At 39.0% G+C, this 18334-nt stretch overlaps 1 protein-coding gene and 2 non-coding genes across 3 annotated transcripts in view; all 3 read right to left on the bottom strand.

Moving 5' to 3' along the window:
• Nucleotides 1–7084: 7084 nt before the first annotated feature.
• The window catches only part of LOC115437385 (vasoactive intestinal polypeptide receptor 2-like), a 103964-nt gene continuing 92714 nt past the window's right edge, over nucleotides 7085–18334 (bottom strand). Inside the window, exons 11-13 of the mRNA XM_030160612.1 lie at nucleotides 10848–10977; nucleotides 10728–10769; nucleotides 7085–7745 (exon numbers count right to left, since the gene is read on the bottom strand). Coding sequence (XP_030016472.1) covers nucleotides 7572–7745; nucleotides 10728–10769; nucleotides 10848–10977 — 346 coding nt within the window. The 3' untranslated portion in view covers nucleotides 7085–7571. The remainder of the gene's footprint in view (nucleotides 7746–10727; nucleotides 10770–10847; nucleotides 10978–18334) is intronic.
• Nucleotides 10248–10321, bottom strand: trnan-guu (transfer RNA asparagine (anticodon GUU)). The gene has a single exon. It is a non-coding gene; the product is annotated as a tRNA-Asn (tRNA).
• Nucleotides 12746–12819, bottom strand: trnan-guu (transfer RNA asparagine (anticodon GUU)). The gene has a single exon. It is a non-coding gene; the product is annotated as a tRNA-Asn (tRNA).

Genomic DNA, 18334 nt, shown 5'->3' with positions numbered 1-18334 from the left:
TATTAATTATCTGTGCACAGACAGGTTCACTGCATATTGTATGACATTGCTGAGGATATTTTTTCACAGTATGTTTGAAGCATATTGACTCTTTCAACTGGACAAATTCCTACATTTTTGTGTTTTTTTCCACCGTCATGCTAAACTTAGATAAGATTAAATTTCCAAATGGGTGCTTCTATGAAACTGGTCCTAAAAACAGGACAAAGGGGCTAAAAATTCAAACCAGATGTAGACTAATGTTATGAAGCAAGTTTGGAAGCACTTTGGGTCTATTTTAGAAATAAATACTTACTGAGATAAAAGAGAAACTATTTTTCAGATAAAACACATTTATATATATACATATATATATATATATATATAAATGGGAATGGGAATGGAAGTAATTATGCAAGGCAGAATGCTTCACAAAAATGGCCGCTGTTGCAAAATCCCTCGCAATTTATTTGTGTTTAAATGGGCAGGTTCTTCATGTAACGCAAGTGGACACGATGGGTTACACACGAAACTTGGAATGAGACTGAGATTCATGAAAAACCCACATGTCTGGATGAGAAAAACTACTAGGGTCATCAAATTTAACAGTGTCTTTATTTATAGTGCTATATAAGACCATTTACAGCCATGTTTTCAGATCAAACGCACTGACACCGAGGGAGCTTTTCATGTCCCAATTTTGGTCCTATTTTTGGCCCCAATATTTTATTACAAATTCATTAATTTTTGGGATGGCTCAGAGCAAAAGTACCAATTTTTTTTTTTTGCATTTATCTGAGGTCACCATTAGGTCCATCTTTGGGGGAAATAAGTCTAAATTTCTTTTTTATTATTAGGACTGAAAAAGTTGACAAAGTGCCAGGTACCAAAATGAACCCAGTTTCATTGAAGCGCCCAAATCCAAATATGCTCATCATGGCAGAAATGTGACGTTTATAGGCTCTGACTAGTTCCTATGATTTTTGCAGAAGTGCTTGTTTTTAATGTAAGGATTGCAAGTCAAACACCTGAAAATGTTCTTAATCTGTTCAGAATTAAATAAATGTAATGCCTCAAAGAATAAACATGCTTTCTGCATGTAGGATGGACACAAAATAGAATTGTGGGAGGACGTGATAAGAATCTCTGCATGAATACAGATTGGTTAGAAATCCTGCAGTGGTGGTTGGAATCTGCAATTTTCCCTCAGAAGAACTCTAATTTAAGCCTCTGATTTGCTCATTTTTATACTCTGTTTATTTTTGTGTGTAGTAGTTGATAAAATGGAGAAAATCTATCTACAGATCAAAAAAGTTGCACAAGATTGTTCATGTATGTGATTTAGCGCCTCCTTTTGGTGCCGAACAGACATACAGTATTGTACAGTACAGTAAGAGAAATTAACACTATACAAAAACATTTTCTTACTGCATGTTAAACTTCTGCAGGAGGTGGAGTTATTAGTGTTTCAACTAGGATTTCACACTTTGGTTTGAACTTAGTTTAATTAAAGGTTCAATATGCAGTATTTAGCATGTTTGTGCACTTCAGTGAAGTTTGTTTCAGAGTCTGTTTCATCAGGAGACAATCATTTGTTGTGATGTGATGTTCACAAACTCCATTTTGAAGACTGTATTTCTCTGGTTTACAAATACTTTCACTTCCATCGACTGCGAAGTGTCTTCATTTGTGTTTTGGGTGTTTCTTGTATGACACATCCAGTGACTGTACAACCAGTTTCACCAGAGTCCTGGTGGATACACACCGCTGTAAAGCTGCAAGAGTTGAATACAGGACAAACAATGCAGCTTTTCCTCTTAATCCAAATCAAAACACTATAAAATATAATGATCTGATGCCATTTCATGCCAAAGCTACTTTTCTAAGCTTCTGTCTCAAACACTGTGGCTTTACACGTCGTGATTACTTTAGCTCACTAGCTACTTAGACACTAGTAATACTAGTAGACACTTGTAATTCTAATGTTTTCATCCATCTCCGTTTATCAGGCCACCACACTAACCTTACCTATTGCTGACTGGAATGAATACATACAACGTTAGTTTGATAACCTATAACTGGAGCTGGTCAAGCCATAACAAGTCTAGCTAGCGGGCTAACTATACCCAAAGCCATTGCGGGAATGTAATCATTAGTAATTTGTCTGCTGCCTATATTGCTTTGGGTTAAATACCAATCTTTGAGAATTGAGTCTTTTGTGTTTATCCAATGAATCGATTAGTCACTAAAATAATCTACAGATTAATCGATTATTAAAATTATTGTTAGTTGCAGCACTAATGTAGACTGCTCCTACAATCATCTGTGAAGGAATGGGTTGCACTTCGGACCTCACTGACTTTAAGTGTGGTATCATGACAGGATGCCCAGCTTTGATTGTACACTACGTTATATACACTTTAAAACACACCTAAGATGCATTTTTACCTCTGCTAAGTGGAACGGCGGAGGTTATGTTTTCATCTGTCTGTCTCTTTGTCTGTCTGTTAGTAATATAACTCAAAAAGTTATGGACGGATTTGGATGAAATTTTCAGGAAATGTTGATACTGACACAACGAACAAATGATTAAATTTTGGTGGTGATGGGGGTGGGGGGGGGTCTGCCTTGGCGGAGGTCTGCGCTCTCTGAGTGCTTTTCTAGTCCTGATATGGGACCCCTTTAAACCTGGGACCTTTTCATTAACACTGCAGTACCTGGTAGACTATAGGTGTCATTTGGCAAAAAATCACCTTAAAGCATATAATAATTCCAGTGGTCTAAATGGAAACCAGATGTACACCTCCTTCTCTGGACTCTGTTTTTGTGTTTTGGCTGCTCACAGGTATTTTCACAGAGGTATGGGTGTTAAAAACACTGCAAATACCAAATATTATTTCCTCAGATTCTTCAGAATCCGACTCTACTGCTCCTAACAGAAACTTTTCATCAAGTCATCTTTATATTTAGTCTTTTGATTTGGAATGACAGGAAACAGCTGCAGATGGAAAGTGTGTTTTTTTCCTGATTTTGTCTCTTCCAGCTTTAAGTGACATCTTCTGTCTGAGCACCAGCATTCATTACAACAGATCACTAAGCACATCCATCGTAGCACAGATAAAGGGTTTGGAGCATGCACAGAACTTCCCAGTTACAGCAGTCCATACAATGTACATTAAAAGTGCAGTTTGTAAATTATACAAAAACACCCTGTTTTTACCATTAGCCTGGAAACAACAACAACAACAACGTGCTGACCTGGTTTTAATTGTGTTTAAGTCATTGCGAGCATTTAAACAGGCGTATAAGTATCAGATGGGTGGGTTTGGACAGAAGACCACAGAATATGTGCAATACCGTTGGTGCTGTGGTTGAATTTTTTCAGTTCAAACTCAACTTCTGATCTGTGTCGATGATGTGATAGTGCTAGTTCTATCAGGCTACTGAGCACGCCAAGGGTCAGGTGAAGAAAAAGAGCCCTATGTACATGTATACTCTAGTTTGTGGTGTCAGGAAAGCTACAATAGTTTTATACTGTAGATATGAATTTACAGGATCAATAATTCATAATAATTCATAATGGACTGTTCTTGCTGTTGGCCTGAGGAAGGAGGTTCTGTAGCCTTCATAGCAGAACAGCCAGGTTCAGAAACAGTTTCATTCCACATAAAATAAGACTGCTGAACTCAACATAATATCTCCCTCCCTCACCTACACAGAACTGTTCCAATATGCAATATAACTGTGCAATATTCACTACTGAAAATAGATTTTATCAGAGAACCATAATTTTTTATACTCCAGACATAGTTTTTGTATGCATACTTATTCTATCCTGTCTGTACAGTGCCTTTTTGTGTATATATAATGCATATTTAAAAATTGCTGCTGCCTCCTGAGCCAACTGTATTGAAATTTCATTTTTGATCTAAAATCTGGAATGACTGTCTATCTATAAGCTAAACGTAAAACAAAGCCAACCATTGTAATGCAGAAAACAAGCTAGAACTTCATTTTTATCCAAATGAGTTGGATCTATGTGCTTCTACAAACTTCTCATTGGGGAAAATACTTTATATTCTATCTATATTCTCACCCCCCCCGCCCCCCCCCCAAAAAAAAAGGGAAGGCAGGGGGTATTGTTTTTGGTTTGTTTGTTTGTTAACACTCCAGCAGCAAAACTACTGGTTGAATTCATACCAAATTGGGTTTGTAGATTGCCAGTGATCCACAATAGATCTCATTACATTTTGGGAAAATTAGGTCAAAGTTCAAATTTTTTATGAGTCTTTAAATTCTCACATTTCATTTACTTGTAATGGATGAAATGTCACATGTCTGTAGCAGCAAAACTATTGGCTGAATTCATACCAAATTGCGTTTATAGATTGCCAGTGACCCAGAAAAGATGTGGTAATATTTTGGGAAAAGTAGGTCAAAGTTCAATTTTTTTTTTAATTAATTGAAAAAAAAAATTCTTCTCCCATTTACTTATAATGGGCCAAATTTCAAATGTCTATAAAAACATCAATTTTGTTTCAATTTACTTCAAACTTGGCACATATATAGAGGCAGTTGACATGCTGAAATCAGCACACGCATAGACATGATGAAATCAGCTGGATCAATGCCAAAATAAAACACAATACATGCGAGGGGCGGGCTTTGTTGTGCCTGGAACCACTTGTTGTCCATTATAGTGTCCCCAACACCACACATCAGTGACTACATCTACATGCACATCAGTATCCCAGATACTGTTGGGATGTTTGCAGTATCCCATCTTTGTATTTTTGTATGTAAACATCATATCCTGATTTCATTATCCCAGATACAACCTTATCCTGACAGCTGGGATAGTATCTTCTCTCAGTTACTGACAGTTGCAGATTACTGCGCAGGTACAACATGAAGTAAAATAAATCCAAACATGTTGGTGGGAATGACAGCATTTCACTACGAGAGCGACAGAGACATGAAGTTTTGTCTGTCTGCAACAAGTCAGGTCACAGTGAAGAAACTACTCTAACATGACTATGTGGTTTAACCTGAACACAGTCAGTGAACTCCATCACACTGAAGCTCAGCCTTCAGTCCCAGCTGCAGACCCTCACCTCCTCCTCCTCCTCCTCCACACTGACAGTGACAGAAGAACAGCTGGAGGACATGTTCACCTGTTCAGCTCCTCTACAATTGCCTATAATAGATGAATACTGGTGAGACAAACCCATTACATGGTCTTGGTGTTCAATAGAGCTTTGTCTGTTATAAAGTAAAGTGACCTTGTGTTCTATTGTCACAGCAACTTTAACCCTGTAAAGCCTGAACCATTATATTATTGACAGAAAATTCCACTTATTTTAAACTGGAGCCTTTATTGGTCCTTCTGAACTACCAATTTTTTTTTTTTCCCAAATATCAATTTCCATGTATGAGTTTCAGTTTTGTATCATATTTGATACATCAGGTCTCAATGCTGAAATATAATTATTTTTGAACAAACAAAAACATTACAGAACACAAACATGTCTAAAAAAATTGTTAATTCCTTTTCTAAATGGTCCCAGTTCTTCCTCATTAATGTCAGTCTTGTAGTGTCACCAAAGGCCTCTGGTGAATGAACTCCTCCCCCTGGTGGATTATCTGTGTATTGCATGTATCTAATTGTATACACCAGGTTTTTCAAAACGATAAAAATCACACTGATCATTTAGAGGGCTTCAAAACTCATGTATCAAATATGATACGTTTGGCGTTATAGGGTTACAGTTTGGAACCAGTTACTGAGATGTCAGATTAAATGACCTTGTTATGTTGTAAACATCATAAACATCTGCACAAACTGCAGTAATGAGTAACTGGGATACTAGTATTTATCTGTAGTAGAATATGAGTGTCTACATTTCTTTGTATATCATGTAAACACAATATCCTGAATATGATCACAACTGGGATACTAGTGTACATGCAAACACAGTCATTGGTTTACCTCAGTAGTTTACAAAAATTTCCAAAATTCATAATGTCATATAATTAGCAGACGGCTATTGATATGTGCTGTTATTTTGGAACCACTATTTTGTAATATTGTTCTTTCAGATCCTACTGTTAACAAAGCTTTAGAAGAAAATAAAAGCCTATAATTAAAATCATCAGGGTGATTGCCTTTTGAACTTATGAACACATTTTAAGTTTAGTATCAGTTAATGGTTTAATGGCTCATTTTGATGAAGTTGTAGATGTAGCATGCAGTTTGCTTCATAAAGACACAATGTTGATGTTTTACCAAAGTTTAGTTTGTGAATTACTGATCCTGGGAGTTTTCGCACTTTAACAATATTCCAACTTTACTCAAATTATACATCTGTGAGTTTGGATTAAAGAGTTTCTTAACGAGTACAGCTTTACCAGAGGCTCTTTTTTTTTTTTTCACCTGAGCCTACGTCGGCCCAGTGCGACTTGGCGGTGTAATGAGGAGTTGTTTTGTACAGAGACCTTTGTGGGAGGAGCCAAAGAAACAGTCTTTCACGGTTAAAAGGCTAATATGGCACAGATTCCAAGTCAGTCAGCTCATCAGTTCTGAATATCATCCTAGGCAGGATCATTTGATAATTTGCCATTTGATTAATGTTACTGACCACATTTTATTCACCAGTTACAGTTTATGTATACTGTTAGTGTTATTTTCTGTTTCTGTTTATTTTCTATGGATCTAATGCATGTTAACCTATAATCTGTTGTATGATTTTATGGATTTTCAGCTTTTTTACAATTACTTTTTTTTACTCATATTCTATTGATTTTATGTAGCTTTATCCTATTTTCTATCGGTTTCATTATATTTTGTACTACTCTTCATGTATTTATTTTACTCTATGTTTTATTCAATCATCTGTGAAGCGTTTTGAACTGTTTACATCTGTATGAAAAGAGTTGCACATATAACATTCGATGGATAATATTATTTATTTACTGTCAGTCTAAACTTGGATATTAATAAGACGTAGTCAGCATGGCTCAGACAATCCAGCATCATTATTGTGTCAACAGCTGCCATTTTACAGAGCATTAAACCTACAGCAGGCAGATTTTAGTTTGCCCTGTTTTTTTTTTTGTTTTTTTGTTTTTTTTTGCATTAAGAGCGCAATCATAAGTCCTCAGGTTTTCTGGCCTGAAGAGAAGAATGGCACTATGTCTTTCATAAATATTTTTAAATATAAATACTGAATTAAATGTGTCCAACATGCAACATACACTAATCAAAGTAGGTGCATTTCATGGCCTACAGGTCCATGAAGATCAGACTAGACATCTTAGGGTACCAGTGTGGCAAAATCTGCTCACAAAATGCATCCCTGTTCACGTCACAGACATAGAAACACTGAATTAAAAGGCTCCTGGTTGGCTCCGACACAAGCACACCTCACAAAGCGGAAAAACTGAAGGAACATCTACAGTAGAGAATCCCTCAGATTTGTAAAGCTGAAACCAAAATCTGCTCTTGAGCGATTTTGCAGGTCCCACCCATGTGGTACTTCACTTCGGGTTACAGCGTTAGCATTATTTTCTGAAAAACCAATCACTACAGGTCCTCACAGCACGGTGGTCTCAGACTGCAGGATGGACTGGGTTCGGGAGTTGCGGTGAAACTGGCCCAAGTGTTCCGAACCGTTCCGGGACGCAAAGGTGTTGCTGAAGTGGCGATCTCTGCTCAGACGGCAGTTAAGACACATGCTCCGCCACTTTCTTTTCAGCTCGCTTTGAACCTGCAACGGTAGAAAGGACACTTCTATTAATGCCGAAGTCTGGGCACTCAGGTATGTTTCTGTTTAGCCCAGGAGGGTTCAGGGTGGTCTTACTGTCAAGTCGTCAAGTGTACAAGAGCATTGTTGAAGACACATTTAAGGTGTTTACATGGGCATCTGAAATAGGATCTAACCTTTAATCAGTTTAAACCAGGAAGAAAAGCTGTCATGTAAATGCACGGACAGTGGGCTATTCTGATGGGATCTACCAGCCTGGAAAACCCTGAAGGAACAGTTCAACACTGGCTTTGGATTCATTCATTTGTCATGAACTAATGAGTTCCACAAGTGGGAGAAACAGTTTGAACTGCAGCCCTTCCATTAGCTTAGCTTAGCCTAGCTTAGCATAATGGCTTCATTCCTCTGGTCAGACATAGCCAGGCTTTTAGAGGTGATTTGTAGTATTTTAGGAGTGATTTTGATAAATTCAGTTCTCCCTAATCATTCCTTTAGTCCGCTGGGGTCAATATGATCACAAACTGAGGCTCAAATCATGGTCATGTGACTTACTGCAGGAATAAAATCTGGGAAATAAATACTAACGCAAAGCTAAAACGCTAAAGCAAAGCTAATTTAGTGCATGCATCCCTTCCAACAAAAAGATTTTCCAACTTCCGTCCACACAACAGTCCCAAGATTGTACGAGTGCAGTAAGTCGCAGATCTAAAGAAATAATTAGAGAGAATTGGATTTGACAAAATCACTGACAAAAGACGACAAATCACCTTTAAAAAACTGGCTACATGTGACCATGGAAATACAGTGACTATGCTAAGTTAAGCTAACAGAAGGGCTAAACTAAGCTAACAGAAGGGCTGCCAGAACCCAATAAACGTTTCTCATGTAAACCTTTATTCAGGTTTAACATTTACATGGAAACAGAAGAGAAAGGACTTTAGTTCTGGATTAATTTCTTCTGGAAAAATAAATGGGATTTAAAAAACATCATGTAACCGTACCAGGTGTAGCATAAATGGTATATCACACAAAACTGCAATGGAAAGACCTTTTTTCGCAACTACAGTCAGGTGAATTAAAAAAAAACTGGATGTTGACGTACGTTACGTTACGTGTGTGTGGACACACCAGAAAACCCAATCATTTTTTAACTTAGGAGATAGAGGGGTAATATTTAATAATAATGAATATATCTGTAAATCAACACCATATTTACATTCGTCTCCATGTTTATGGAATGACTTCTCATGTCATCTCGCGATAATAAATAAACAAATCATCGCATTTGTGATTTAATTGAAAAACCGACATTACGGACATCTGTTTTTTCGACATTTAGTAAATATGGGTAAAGTTTTGCGCAGATGTCCAATGGAAAAGCGACTAATGTGAATATATGCAACCACTGGAGGGAGTGGTGAGTCACTCTAATGGTCTCCCATGGCAGTGAAAGCTAAGATGAGGATGAAAACCTATGAGAGACAACTTTTGGAAAAAAGACAGTGACCCATACTCTTCCCATACTTGTGTGTTAGTATATCCATGTATTAGGGTTATATCTGTAACTAGTGCGTTGACCTGTGGGGATCTGTGTGTTCTACATGTGGTGGTTTTTCTGCTGTTGTGTATTCATGCATGCTGTATCGCATTTGTCCTACAGTCACTGCAGCATTCTGCCATGGCAACAGGATTATAAGGCTATTGTATTCCAAAATTACTAACCTCTCCCAAAATATCAGTCCTATCAACTTGCCGTTTTTGCTAGTCTGTTTCTTGACCAAAAATACTTAAGTATTTCAAACTGCAGCTGTCAGCTCTGTATGGATTTAGTGTGAATCACACACATGCATGCACACAGAGGCCACCTGGCTTTTATAATATACAGTCGAAGAAAAAATTCTTAGTCCACCCTTGTTTTCTTTAGTTTCTTGTTCATTTTAATGCCTGGTCCAACTAAAGGTCCATTTGTTTGGACAAATATAATGAGAACAACACAAATAGCTCACAGTAGTTTAATTTCACAGCTGATATCTATCCATTTAACATGTTTTCTGGATAAAAACCCAAATCCCTTCAGTTCTTCCATCAGTATCTGTGTCATTGTTCTGACAGAAACAGTGCTTTTATTCATTCCATGTTTTCATTTCTGTCTGTTTTAGTCACATGACACACACAGGAGTTAGGACTGGATTGCAGAACCATTGTTTTTGATGACTTTGGATGGTCTAATAATTTTTTCTGCAACTGTTGAATAGTATGAGAGCAATAGTGCTATTGTGAGGGGTATGGAGGAAATGAATAGCAGATTGTCTAATTGTCCTCTGATTACACATAGAATCTTGTACAGGGAGGGTGAAACTAAAGCATTGTGCTCAAGGCTAAATCAGCTAACAGTTTCTGTTAGTCTGGGAACAGAGTTAGTGACCCTCACAAGCTGATTTTCCAAGTTGTCCCCTTGATTCATTTTCCCATTATAACACCCACAGTCTGAACAAACAAACAGGTCGTCCCTGGGTGGGCTCGAACCACCAACCTTTCGGTTAACAGCCGAACGCGCTAACCGATTGCGCCACAGAGACTTATCTACCTCTGGCAAACGGCTGTTCACCAACACTGCTGATAACTGAGTCCTAGTAACGGTAACTGAGACACACTGGCTAATATTAGCTGTGAGCTAGCAGCTAATGGAGCAGGTATGCATGTCTGTTCATGTTCATGGGCACATTCCATCAGAGGTGACTCTGCTGGTGTACTTTGGAACTCAGCAGTTTAACCCTTTCATGCACAGTCGTCACTCCAGTGGACAGTTCTTCTCCAGCTGTTCTCTTTTCTAACTGAACTGAACCAGTCTAATTGCTTTATTATGGCTGTTTCTCTGTAATCAAACACTCACATGTTTTGAACTTAAATAGATGTGGATTGGAAGTGTGAAGCTAAGTTCTGCTCCTCTGTCTGTGTCTGCTGTTTCATATCGTGAAAGCTTACCTCACTGTTTAAGAAACAGTACAGGATGGCCACCACCAGACCCTGTAAAAAGAACACACTGTTATATCAGACATCAAGAACCACTGCGGTCCAAATCCTTTTAAAAAATAATGTTTGTACCTGAAATGATCCGAGGGCCAGGTCAAAAAATATTTTATAATCTTCAGCGATTGATTCACTGAGAGAGACAAAGACCACATAGTGGATCCCAAACAGAGGGATCAGCAGGAGAGTGGATTTGGCCAACCTCCTGAAAGACAGACCACAACAAACTGTTACTTTAGGGCACACGTGTCAAACATGCGTCCCGGGGCCCAAATCTGGCCCACTAAAGGGTCCAGTCCGGCCCTGGGGATGAATTTGTGAAACGCAAAAATTACACTAAGATACAAACAATCCTTTTAGTTCAGGTTCCACAGCCAGACCAATTCAATCTGCAGTGGGTCAAACCAGTCAAATTCTACCACAATAACATATAAATAATAACAACTCTAAATTTTTCTCTTTGTAAATGTAAATATTTTCATGTATTTACACTAAAACAAAGTAGAATTTTGCAAAAAAAAAAGGGAATAACCTGAGCAAATATGAACAACCTGAAATGTCTTTTTTGTTCCTCTCTCTCTCTCTCTGCTGTTACAGGTACTTTTTCCTCTCTCTCTCTCTCTCTCTGCTGTTACAGGTACTTTTTCCTTCCTCTCTCTCTCTCTCTCTCTCTCTGCTTTTACAGGTACTTTTTCCTTCCCCTCTCTCTCTCTCTCTCTGTCTCTGCTGTTACAGGTACTTCTTCCTTCCTCTCTCTCTTCTCTCTCTCTCTCTCTGCTCTTACAGGTACTTTTTCCTTCCTCTCTCTCTCTCTCTGATGTTACAGGTACTTTTTCCTTCCTCTCTCTCTTCTCTCTCTCGCTCTGCTGTTACAGGTACTTTTTCCTTCCTCTCTCTCTCTCTTTTCTCTCTCTTCTCTCTGCTGTTACAGGTACTTTTTCTTCCTCTCTCTCTCTCTCTCTCTCTCTCTGCTGTTACTACAGTACTTTTGCATTCATCCATCACTATATATCTCTCTCTTTCTCTTCTGCTCTCGCTGTACATGTACTACCTCTACTTACTCTCTTCTCGTTCTGTCTCTCTCTCTCTGCTGTTAAAGGTATTTTTTCCTTCCTCTCTCTCCTCTCACTAGTCTTTACTTCTGTTGGATTCTGTTGTTTCTGTAAATTGCCTTCAGTCTGGTTTGGACCAACTCTATATGTAAAGTGTCATGAGAGAACTTTTGTTGTCATTTGATGCTAAATAAATAAAATTTGATTGATTGATTGATTGATTGATTGATTAACCTTCCCATAATAACATATGTATTCTTTCCTGGGTGGGCTGCACCCCTCAGCCTTTCCGTTATCAGCCTAATGCGCTAACTGACTGCATCACACAGACTTTGCTCCTATTCTGCAGTAGCAGCAGAGTCTGTGTGATGCAATCGGTTAGCACTGTTTGCAGAGCGACACTAACAGGGTTACTCACACAGTTATAGTAGTACATATTATAGCATGGGGGGACGGGGGGTGCCTTGCTCAACACAACTATAGCGCTATTGTGAGGAGTGCAGTGGAAACTGAAGGCAGATCAGATGTCTAATTGTCCTCTGATTAAACAGGGAGGGCAAAACTAAAGTACTTGATACTTTTGTAGGTCTATTGGGTAAGAATTTCACAATTTCCTCTCAGCATACTCAAACTGAAGAGATCTGAGAGGAAAAAGACTATCACCTTCCCTGGACCATGTTTTTTATAGGAAATCTCAACATCTCAACGGCACATCAGCCCATAATTTGTCTGCTGATCTGGGGAATTTAGCTGGCGACCCTTTGGTAAGCTGCTGAATCTTCAAACTCTGGACCAGGATTGCCCCCATAATTTAACGGATATATAAAACACAGCATTATTTAATGTGTATTATGTGGATCTTGGTATAAGACAACAGTATATGAATTTATTGTCAGTAAATTATGTCTGAAAATACACGTTCGTCCCTGGGTGGGCTCGAACCACCAACCTTTCGGTTAACAGCCGAACGCGCTAACCGATTGCGCCACAGAGACTTGACTACTGGACTAGCGCAGCTGTTCTCAGAGCGGCACTAACAGCACAGCTCACCCAGGTATAGTAACAGTAATCCACACACACTGGTTATTCTTAGCTGTGAGCTAGTGGCCAGTGGAGCAGGTATCCATGTCTGCTCACATTCATGGTCACATTCCATCAGAAGAAACCCTGCTGCTCTACTTTGTGGCTTGGCTCCAGTCAGCCTGTGCAGCCTCGTGCTCATATAAAACCACAATTACCTTTCAGCATACTGTAAGTGAAGAGGAAACAAGACTGTTACCCCCTTCTCTGGATTGTGTTTAAGGGTTGAAGGAAATGAGAATGTCTAATATGTATGAGAAGAATATGATTTACATGTATAAGGAGGACATATATATGAATTTATCAGGCAAATATGTGCATGTATGCAAGGTTATTATTATTAACGAAAACTAACGAAATGACGAAAACTAGAATTGTAAAAACATTTTCATTTAGTGAAATAAATAAAAACTATAATTAAAAGAAAAGAACAATAACTAACTGAAACTGTATTGTGTGTTTACAAAACTAACTAAAAGATATAAAAATAATGGATAAAATTCCCTTCGTTTTCGTCTTTGTCAGTGTCAGATTGATACGAAATCAGTTTATTTCCCTCAAGCAATTATAGCTAGCAGCACCGTATGATATTTAAGGGTCCGTCACTTGTGTTCACTTGTGGTTTCCAGTCGTCTTCTGGTTCCCACTCTACCTGGAAACATGGAGACTAAAGTTGGGAGAAAGCAACAGAGTCCTGTCTGGGATTTATTTGAATACGACGACAGAGAAGAAGAGAAAAGATATGACAAAACAAAAATTAATACTAAAACTAAACTAAAACTAAGCATTTAGAAAAAAAAATAATACTAATAATAAAAACTATCAAACCTGCTCTAAAAATGAATTAAAATGAACTGAATTAGAGAAAAAAAAGTCCAAACTAAATAAAACTAAACTAGAATGAAAAATCCAAAACTATTAGAACCTTGCATGTAAAGTAAGTAAAGTTTATTTATAAAGCACTTTTCACAGATAAAAATCACAACGTGCTGTACATAAAATGGGTGCAACAAACAGCATAAGAATAACCTCATAAAATAAATAAAAAGGATAAATCCATCAACCAAAAGCTTTCCTAAATAAAAATGTCTTGAGTTGTGGAGTCGACCACACAGAGGGACAGGGGTAGGTCCTTCCAGAGTCTGGGGGGGGGGGGCAGGGGCAGGTAATTTTTTTTTTTTTTTTTTTTTTTTAGTCTTAAACCAACCAAATCATCACAGAGACTTAACCACTGTGCTATGAGCGCAGCGCTAACAGTGCTGAATCACAGTAACAGTCACTGAGACACACTGGCTATCATTAGTGTGAACATGGATGGTCAGTGGGGTAGGGTAACCATGTCTATGTTCATGTTTGACTCTGCTGGTCTACTCTGTAACTCAGCAGCTTAAACAGGGGCTTAATTTTCACCTGAACTGGATTAGCATCCGAAATAGACGAAAAGTCAGATCTACCACTGGCATGAAGTGTCACCCTGTGCAGCTTCCTTCTCAGATAAAACCAGAGTATTAACTATGCTTGCACAATTAACTGAATTGCAGAAATAATCACAGTATCAGGCTGTGCCATTATATAATCACAAAAGACAGATTTAGGTGGATTTTAAAAAACAAAACACATCTCCTGTTGTCTGGTGATATTCTGTAGGGAGTGACACCAAATAGAGACAGGTACTGTGTAAAAAAAGCAAAATGAAAATCAAAACAGGGTTTTGTGTTTTGTTTTATTGTTCCTTTTGAAGAATCTGACATTGATAATCAAATGATTTTTTGTCACTTTGAGGAAGATTAAAACAGAAATGTGACAAAACCACACAGGCCACAAAATACGTATTTTTGTTGGGGAAATCTGGTACATTTAAGAGATTTCAGGGTTTCAGTTCCCCATCAGAAAAGACTGAAATTATAGAAATAAATGTGGTGAAAAATAGACCACACGCTTAAACGATATTGACTTTACTCTGGTATTTGTCAAGTGATAAATAGTAAAAAATGCACACTAACTCTTTCACAGCCTCCATTCTTCATAGGTGTCTTGTGATTCTCTATCCTGAACTACTCCTGTATCATGAATATGCGATGCTAGCCTCATTGGCCGCTAGCTCACAAATAATAATAGCCAGTGTGTATCAATTACTGTGACTAATGCTGCATTTCCACTGCGTGGTGTCGGCTCAGCTCGACTCGACTCGGCCTTCTGCATTTCCATTACGAAAAAGGACCTGGAGTCTGGTACCTGGTACTAGTTTTTTGGTCTCTCCTCCTCTGAGGTTCCGGGACAGGGGACCAGATACTAAAGGTGACACTGTGTAAACACTGCAGACCTCTGATTGGTCAGAGTTGTCTCTGTGCCCCGCCCTTTTACTAAAAACAGATGCAGAAGTTGACAGTAAATCTGTCAGTAGGTGAATCCACATGATGACACTCTGTAAAACTATACCATGGTTTGTCCAGGAGGTTCAGACGCAAACATTCAGCAGGAGTTTGACCAGACAACAGGCAACCAGTGAGTTTATCAGCAACTGTGAGCAGACCAGACAGAAGGAACGCACCGCATCACTATGATGACCAGGTACTGGAAAGAGGGGAGGATCTGGAATGGAAACACTCTGGAATAGGACCTGGTACCAGAGTGGAGTCGAGCAGAGCTGTTCCACATAGTGAAAACGCGGCATGTAAGTGGATGATCAGCACTGTTTGCGCCACGCCGAGAACAGCTGCATAGCTACAGTAGGTAAGTCTCTGTCTATCAGTCGGTTAGTGTATTAGGCTGTTAATCGAAAGGTTGGTGGTTTGAGCCCACCCAGGGACAAAAACATATTTTCAGACATAGAACCTCGTCATCTTCCACTTCACTGGGTCGTGGGGACAGCAGCCTCAGCAGAGAAGCCCAGTCACTTCCACCAGCTCTTCTGAGGGAACCCAGAGGTGTTCCAAGGCCAGCCAAGAGATACAATCCCTCCAGCGTGTCCTCGGTCAGCCCTGAGGTCTCCTCCTGGATGGACACACCTGAAACACTGGAAGGCATCCTCACTAGATGCCTGAACCACCTCAACTGGCTCCTTTTGACATGGAGGAGCAGCAGCTCTACTCAAGTCCTTCCCAGATGTCCGAGCTCCTCACCCTCTCTCTAATCCTGAGCCCATCCACGCTGCAGAGGAAACTCATTTCAGCCGCTTGTACTCGCGACCTTGTTCTTTTGGTCATTACCCAGAGCTCATGACCATAGGCGAGGGTTGGAACGTAGATTGACCGGTAAATCCACCCTGCACCCCTCCCAGGATGCCCCTGAGGACACGGTCATAAGCCTTCTCCAAATCCACAAAACACATGTGGACTGGATGGGCCAACGCCCATGCCCCCTCCAGTATCCAAAGGCACCACCTCCCATGTCCACATGATGTTGTAGAAGCGTGTCAGGTCAGCCAGGACCGCCTTATAACATCCAGTGCTTTGAGAAACTCAGGGCAGATCTCATCAACCCTCAGGGCTCCACTGCTACAGAGTAGTTTGACTACCTCTGCGACTTCTGTCCCAGAGATTGGTCCATCTGCCTCCTGGTCTCTCTGCCTCATTTCTCCATGGAATACGTGTTGGTGGGATTGAAAAGCTCCTCAAAGTATTCCTTCCACCACCCAACTATATCCTCCGTTAACGTCAGCAGCTCCCCGTCAACACTGTACACGGTGTGGGTGAGTTGCCGCCTTCCCCCCCGATGTACCCGACGGTTTGCCAGAATCCCTTGGGAGGCAATCGATAGTCTTCCTCCATAACCTCACCAAACTCCTCCCATGCCCGAGTCTTTGCCTCAGCGACCACTTGGCCCTCCAGTACTAGTCAGATGTTTGCGGAGACCCACAGGCAGACATAGAACACCAGCGATAATTCCATGTAATGCACTGTTAACCAGTTCTGTTATGCCGAGATGAACAGAATCCAAACGGACATTCAGACTTCCATATCAGCCACTTTATGAAAACTGTAAAAGTTTTCAGAATCATATTGTGGGTGCCGTCCGTTCAGTTGCAGTTTCACCTGTGTAGACCCATACAACCTCATACATAACCAGTGGAAGTGCAGTCAGATTACTTAGGCATCATAGTTGTCGTTCTCAAATTCCTTCTGAATCTTCCTACATACCATCAGAGTCAATAGAAAATGGACCATGTTTGACTGTAACCATGGGCACAAATGGTGCTCTGCATTAAAAACAGCTTGTGCTCCATATCACTGGTCTGGTTAGATAAATCCAGGTCATCGTCAGTTCCACCTGGCCACATTTTATTTATAGCACCATGTCTACAGTCCTTTTAACACAAAACCAGATGAATATCACACGCCAAAACAGATCATATTTAACATTTTTTTTTTGTGAAAACCAGATGCATCTCCCCTCGATTCATTATGATATTGGTTGAAATGCACTAATATTAACCCTGAAAGACAACCATAAGCATCTACTGATCTAAATTATTTAACATGTTCTAAACCAGGGGGGTCAAACTCATTGTAGTTCAGGGGACACATTCAGGCCAATTTAACCTCAAGTGGGCCAGACCAAAATTTATTTTTTTACCTTTATTTAACCAGGAAAACCTCATTGAGATTAAGAATCTCTTTTTCAAGAGTCTCCTGGCCAAGACGGGCAGCAGTACATTAAATAGCTATAGACAGACTTCCATACATAAAACGAATACACAAAAAGCACATAAACAAGTCAAACCTTCCAAAGTCCACTTTGAAAAAAAAAAGGCATAACTTATAAATAATGACAACTCCTGTTTTTTTTTTTCTCTTTGTTTTAGTACAAAAGAAACAAAACAAAAAAAAAATTAATTATGAAAATATTTATATTTACAAACTATCCAAACAAAAAAGATGTGAATTACCTGAAAAAAATTTAATTTCTCGAGAAAATTAAGTGCAATTTTAACAATATTATGCCTCAATTCATACATGTGCATTATGGATCAGTTCTAAAAAGGCACAAAACACTTTAACAACCAGAATATTGTTAAAATTGCACTTAATTTTCTTGAGACATTATTCTCATTTTATTGTTAAAGGATAATTTGTTCATGTAAATATTTTCATAATTTAATGGGTTTTTTTATGTTATTTTCTGCACTATAACAAGGAGAAAATTTTGAAGTTGTCATTATTCATCGGCATAACATGATATTTTTTCCACATTAAACCAAGAAGAAAATTTGGAGCCATTATTTATAGGTTATTATGTTTTTTATTTTCCTTGAGATCACAATGATCTGTATGTGGAACCTGAACTAAAACTAGTTCAACACTCAAGTTTATGATATCTTCAGTGTAATTTTTATACTATCCAAGTTCATCCTGCGGGCTGGATTTGGCCCATAGGCCACATGTTTGACACCCCTGTTCTAAACCATTAATCCTCTCAATATATTTAAAT

The sequence above is a fragment of the Sphaeramia orbicularis genome, chromosome 17, assembly GCF_902148855.1.
Source record: "Sphaeramia orbicularis chromosome 17, fSphaOr1.1, whole genome shotgun sequence".
NCBI lineage: Eukaryota > Metazoa > Chordata > Actinopteri > Kurtiformes > Apogonidae > Sphaeramia > Sphaeramia orbicularis.
Note: the sequence above shows the minus strand (reverse complement) of the source record. Positions and strands in the feature narration are given on the sequence as shown.